The 6,315-nt window shown below is 37.5% G+C and overlaps 1 protein-coding gene across 1 annotated transcript; it reads left to right on the top strand.

Moving 5' to 3' along the window:
- The first annotated feature begins 281 nt into the window (after nt 1-281).
- Nucleotides 282-836, top strand: LOC125809290 (uncharacterized). Its single transcript, XM_049488946.1, has 2 exons — nt 282-485; nt 612-836. Exons 1-2 carry the CDS (start codon nt 282-284, stop codon nt 834-836), a joined length of 429 nt encoding a protein of 142 aa, XP_049344903.1.
- The last annotated feature ends 5,479 nt before the right edge of the window (nt 837-6,315 follow it).

The following is a 6,315-nucleotide window of genomic DNA, read 5'->3' as shown; positions in this document are numbered from 1 at the left end:
GCGTCTATAAAATATATAGCAATGGAAGTTTAAAACATTTTTTTTTCAGTAAACAATCTTTTCACTAATTAGTTTTATTATATAAAGGCAGTTATCCATCTTCTTCAGTCATTTCATATTCCAAAAAAGTGCGAAGTCTACTCATTTTCTTTTTCTGTTTTGATTCTCTCTGCAAAAAAAAAAACTACAGGAGAACCAGAGCATGATGGACAAAATGGAAATCAAGAATCAAAGCATAGAAATGAAGAATCTGATGAAATAATGGAAAAAAACAGAGGAAAATGCTAGAGCGAATCAACTATCAAGAATCTGATGAAAATATAGAGGAAATAAAGGAAAAAGCTGGAGTGAATCAATTAGGAGAAACAGATGAAAATCCAAATGGAGGAATTGATGAAAATGAAGAAGAAGTTGGGAAAAAGGAGCTTGATGGACATAATGGAAATAAAGAATCTAACGAAAATATGGAAGAAACAGAGGAACAAGCTGAAGGGAATCAACTAGAAGAAATAGATGAAAATCCAAATGGAGAAATTGATGAAAATGAAGAAGAAGTTAGGCAAAAGGAGGTTGATGGACATAATGGAAATTAAGAATATAATGAAATAGAGGAAGCTTCTGAAGGGAATCAACTAGGACAAACAGATGAAAATCCAAACGGAGAAATTGTTGAATACGAAGAAGAGAATTGCAAAAACGAGGAAGAAGAAGAAAAAGAAAGAAGAAGACGAGCTATTAAACAAGGAAAACAACTAGTGTATAAAGGAGGACCATTCGAGGATTATGAAGAAAAAAATGAAGGAAAAGAATTTGATTTTGATAAGTGGAGCTGGTAATAGGTTACAATACTAATTTTCAGATTCATTTTTGTATAAAATTTACATAAACATTACTACATTTCTGACTTAAAGATCAGAAACTTGATTTGTGAGACGTATGTGCTATTTTTGCAGAGCTGTTTGATATGTGATTTGCTTGCGAAACTGTTCTAGTTCCTAAGATTCAGTGATCATTTTGATATGAATTTTGAAATTGTTTCACTTTCAACTTTAGTTTGATATCATCTCTTTTACATATTTATAAAATTAGAGATGTTAAGTCCTTTGATAAAAGTGGAAAGATCAGATGAAAGTGGAGCTTTAATCCACTCTTAATTTTCAAGGTCAAGTTTCCATAGAATCATTATCTTTTCAATGGAGCATTAATTTTCAGTGCTTAACCATCTTCTTCAGTCACTTCATATTTGAAACAAAAGTTAAAATATTTATTCCTTTTCTCTTTCTGTTTTGATTCTCTCTGCGAAACAAAATGGTAAAACCAGTTCCTCAAAATGAAGTATAAGAAGAAGAAGCGCAAATGGAGATTGATGGATAGAATGGAAATCAACAATCAAATGATAAAATGGAAGAAGCAGAGGAGGGAAAAACAGAGGAATTGGATGGAAATAGAGGACGAAAAAGAAAACACCAAAATGAAGAAGAGAAAGAAAACACCAAAATGACTAAATGATCAAAAAATTGATTTGATTTGATGTATGTGCTTTTTTCGCGAAACTGTTTGATAGAATAAAAGATCCATTAATTCTGATATCCAAGGTCCAAGTCTTCATGGAGTTACATTCAAAATTTAATTACGTTTGCTAAACAATCTATAGTTAGTAATTATTACATGTATAGTATGTTACAGTACCTTTCAAGTAGATAATCAGATCGACGTGATCTGGTTTGCTTGCATTTTCAGTTCGACTGTAGTTTTCAGGTCATTGATTTTTCGTGAGATTATGCATAAATTGGCATGCCTTGTTGACGACAAAGGCAATGTTGGGACACGTAAGTGTGACATATTGTAAGGCTCCGACAATTTTTTGATATACGTAGCATCATGGAACAAGGGACTATCACCAATATGTAGCTTTGAGTTCACTGCCACAGGAGTTGAAAGTGGCTTACAATTCTGCATACTAGCATTCTTTAAAAAGAGATGTAATTTACAGCTCCTGAGAGAGGGTGATGCCAGAAGATCCACGAGAGACTTGAATACCAAGGAAAAAACTTAAAGGACCAAGGTCATGAATTGAAAATTCTGCACCAAGTTTGGTGATGATGCCTCCCAGCAAGGATGAATTATTTCCGGTGACCTATAATATCATATGTGTAGACCAAGATATATAAGCCACTACACTGTGAGCTTGATAAATAAACAAAGATGTATATGATTTTGAAGTAGTGAACTAGATAATAAGGAGGAAGCTAAGAAGGCGCATGTACCATGTTTGAGGTGCCTGTTTGAGACCGTAGATTGATTTCCCAAGCTTTCAAATGTTATTCAGATATTGAGGATGTATGAAGCTGGAAGGTTGTGACATATAGACTTCTTGCAGTTCAACATGAAGAAAAGCATTTTGCACATCTAATTGACGCGAAACCCAGTGGTGCAATGCTTCCAAGGTGAGAATAATGCCAATGGTACCTGACTTAACAACAGGGGTAAATGTCTCATAGTAGTCATGAGCCTCCCGTTGATGAAATCCCTTTGCAACTAAGCGAGCCTTGTAGCACTCTATCGCACCTGAATAATATTCTTTTACTCGAAATACCCACTTGCACCCAATAATTTCAGTGAGGAATCATACAGAACCAAAGACTAAGTGTCATTCCACATTAATGCATCCATTTCAGATGCCATAGCAGCCCACCACTCTTTATGTTTGGAAGCTTCCCTGAAACATGATGGCTCACATGTTGGAGGGGGTAATACATCTGAGGTAGTGCCAAATTTGAGGACGGGTGCATATTTCGAAGAACCATATGATGTGAGCGTTGAGGAGGGGCTATGAGCTTATCAATACAGGTTGGCGGAGGTAGCATAGTAGGGGAAGATTATGGGAGCATGTTGTTACTACTTAAGTCGACAACAAAGGGTAAAGCAGGGGAAGAGGTGTTGGGAACACCTTAGAGGGAAGTTGGTTGTGGATTGGAGCATCCAAATAAGGTATAGGAGTAGCTATGAAAGTTGGATTGGTAGTGCATTCGAGACTTAAAGAGTGAGAAGAAGGGTCTCCTAAATTAATGTTAGGATAAGTTAGTGATGGTGAGGGTGGCTGAGTAGGATGGGGTGGCAAAGGAGGAACATATCTGATAGAAGAAGATTGATAAATGACTCTATATGGAGGCATACAAACTGGAAGGGAAGCCTGATGCGTGCTAGACAGAAACTAATTTGGTACAGGGCAAATGATGGATGACTTGGCGAATGGAAAATTTTATTCATCAAAGCGAGTATGTCAGGAAACATAGACAAATCCACTGGATTGATCCAAACAACGATACCCTAGGTGAGTTGGGCTATATCCAAGAAACGCACAAGGTTTGCTTTGGAAATCAAACTTGTGTTTGTTGTAAGGTCAGAGGTAAGGAAAGCATAGACATTCGAAGACCTTAAGAAAAGAATAATCGGCTTTGGAATGATGGACTAGTTCATATGGCGAGAGATTATGAGTTGTGACTGAAGGAAGATGATTAATAAAAAAAAATAGCAGACTCAAGTGCGTATTGCCGAAAGCAAAAGGGAACCAAACTATGAGCATGAACGCTAAGGCCAGTTTCGACTACATCACAATGCTTTCATTCAACTCTGCGTCGTTGCTCGTGAGTATGAGGGCAAAAGACTCAATGAGCGATGCCAAGTCGAGCAAGGACAAGTTATGGGGATCGAAAGTCCCCGCCCCAATTGGATTGGATAGCTTTAATTTTGGTATTATATTGTCTTTCAATAAGGGTGCAAAACTAATTAAATATTCGCAAAACATCAGTTTTTTGAGAAAGAGGAAACCCAACAATATCTTATGTAATCATCAACAATAATAGAAAACATTTGTGTCCTTGAGATGAAAGAATGGGGGCCGAAGCTCAAACATCGAAATATAACAATTGGAAGATAGAATAAGCTTTTATTAATGCTCAGAGGTAAAGACAATTGGTGCGATTTGTTGAGTTGACAAGAACTACAAATAGAATGAAAACTAAAACTAGTTCATGGCAATTTATGTGTCCTAATAACTTAATGAAGAATTGGTTGATGAGGATGTCCTAGATGAAGGTGCCAAAAAGAGGGAGACGCCTTGATAGAACAAAGAATCGAGGGTGAAGTAGACTTGGAAGTAGAAGACGGTTAGAGAGTGTAGAGTCCCACATCACTCTTGCTTGAAAGAGCTGGTATCTTGGAAGCTTGATCCTTCACAACAAAAAATGGAAGGGATAAAATTCAAAGAAAACATTATTATCATGAGAAAAACATTGGACGGAGAATAAGCATTTAGTGATCAAGGGAACATGAAGAATGTTATTTAGATGAAAGAGAAGAGAGGAAGGAAGGGTGGCATTACCAATGTGATGAATGGGGATGCTATTACCATTACCGTTATTTAGACGAAATAGAATAGAGGAAGGAAAAGTGGCATTACCAGTGTGATGAATGGGGATGCTATTAGCATTACCAACATGAACATGATCAGGTCCTTTATAATCCTCAATCTGATGAAATGTGGTGAGATCAGGGCTGATGTGGTACGTCACTCCAGTGTCAGGGAACCATTGTTGAGATACTACAATTGGAGTTGAATGTGATAGATAAGCTACATGATTCGTGTTTTTGCTGTAGTGTTGGAAGCAATTTGGGGCAGTGTGGTTATGGCCATTACAAATTTGACACTTTTGTCGCCTGTCGGTGGATTGCCAAGTGTTAAGATGTATGCGTCCACTATCAGTCAATGGACCAGGTCCCTTGACATAGTAAGAACAGTAACAAACATCACAAGTAATAAAGTAAGAAACACAAGCAGTTATGTGAAAACCCCCTTGCTCAAGGGCAGTGAAAACCACGATCGGTACTCACATGATTTCAACCCAACTCCATTTAACTGTGAAAAGAGCGATGATTCAGATTACAGACTCTTGTAACCTAGGAATTTAACTTTAAATCCCTTCCCCCTCAGTGTAGCAACTCTACTACAAAGAAAGAACTAAGAAATAACTCTATTTCCCACTAAACCACCTAACTCTAGATGATTTAGACTTCAACTAAGCAACAACTCTGTTGCCCACTAAACCAATTAACTCTAACTGATTTAGACTTCTTGACTTGAAACGAACAATGATATAATTCCTTTATAACACATGAATAGATCTACAATGATAAGCACTAAAGTATAAATCCTAAGACAATAAAGACACAAATAGCTCTATCAGGTCCCTGTTGCTCTTGAAGAAGATACTTCTCAGAAAGATGGTTTTGGCTTGTGTTCTTGAATATTTCAGGAATGCAAAAATTGAGGTTGTGTCTATTGGAAGGAACCTTATAAATGATAGACACAAACTTAGAAACCATGCTATTAGCCAATGACTCTGCTACACCGTTCGAGAGACGCGCACCAACTCCTGCAGACCTACAGGTGTCAGAGACTGCAGTGTACTTTTTCCAACTGTCCCTTTCTCGCATGTTAACACCATGGGATCAGGTCCTCTTATCAGATCCTTTTTTTTGTCAAATCATCAAAACTAAAAATAACATTTCCCCTTTTTTGATGATGACAAACAAACATGAAACCTTCCCTCTATCAACCTTCTCACCTTAGCATAACAGAAAAGTAGAGAAATAAGAATGATCAATATCAACGCGGAGATCTATTTCATTGCAAAAGAGAAAACAATCAATACATCATAACCAAACTTCTAAGAGAACCCCGGGACACTTCCCACACAAAAACAAGGTATGAAAAAGAGGACAAGGGAGGACTGGGTAGGGACTAGGAGGAGGAAAGTTTTTGGGTAAGGGATTGGATGACAAGAGAAAGACGATCATTTGAAGCATCATTTAATTTGATCAGTTTCTCCTTAAGTTCAGAAATTTGAGCCAGAAGTGCTTCATTCTTGGCTTTCAACTTAGAAACTTCAGCTGAACCTGGCCTCTCCATCTGTGCCTTTAGTAATGCGATCTCTGCTTCCTTTTGACTTACCAAGGATGTCATCTCCTCCAACTCGTGCTTTAGTTGACTCAGTTCAATTACCAACCCAGACAGTTTGCTCAAATGTCCTGTTCTTCCTTCCACACACTCACACTTTACAAGAGTGTTCATGGAGAAGGACCGTTTCACTGTCCCTATTGTACATGATCCCAGTGGAACCCCCATGTGTTGGAATACTTTGGTTAGGAAGTATCCATACCCCATGCCATGTTTTCCTTTCTGCTCTATCACTGTCTTGTGCATGTGTTCAACTATGAGGGCTAGAAGATTTAAGAGATCAAACTTGCTAAGTG

Source organism: Solanum verrucosum, unplaced genomic scaffold, assembly GCF_900185275.1.
Source record: "Solanum verrucosum unplaced genomic scaffold, falcon-dt-bn FXZP01000062.1, whole genome shotgun sequence".
Lineage (NCBI taxonomy): Eukaryota > Viridiplantae > Streptophyta > Magnoliopsida > Solanales > Solanaceae > Solanum > Solanum verrucosum.
Note: the sequence above shows the minus strand (reverse complement) of the source record. Positions and strands in the feature narration are given on the sequence as shown.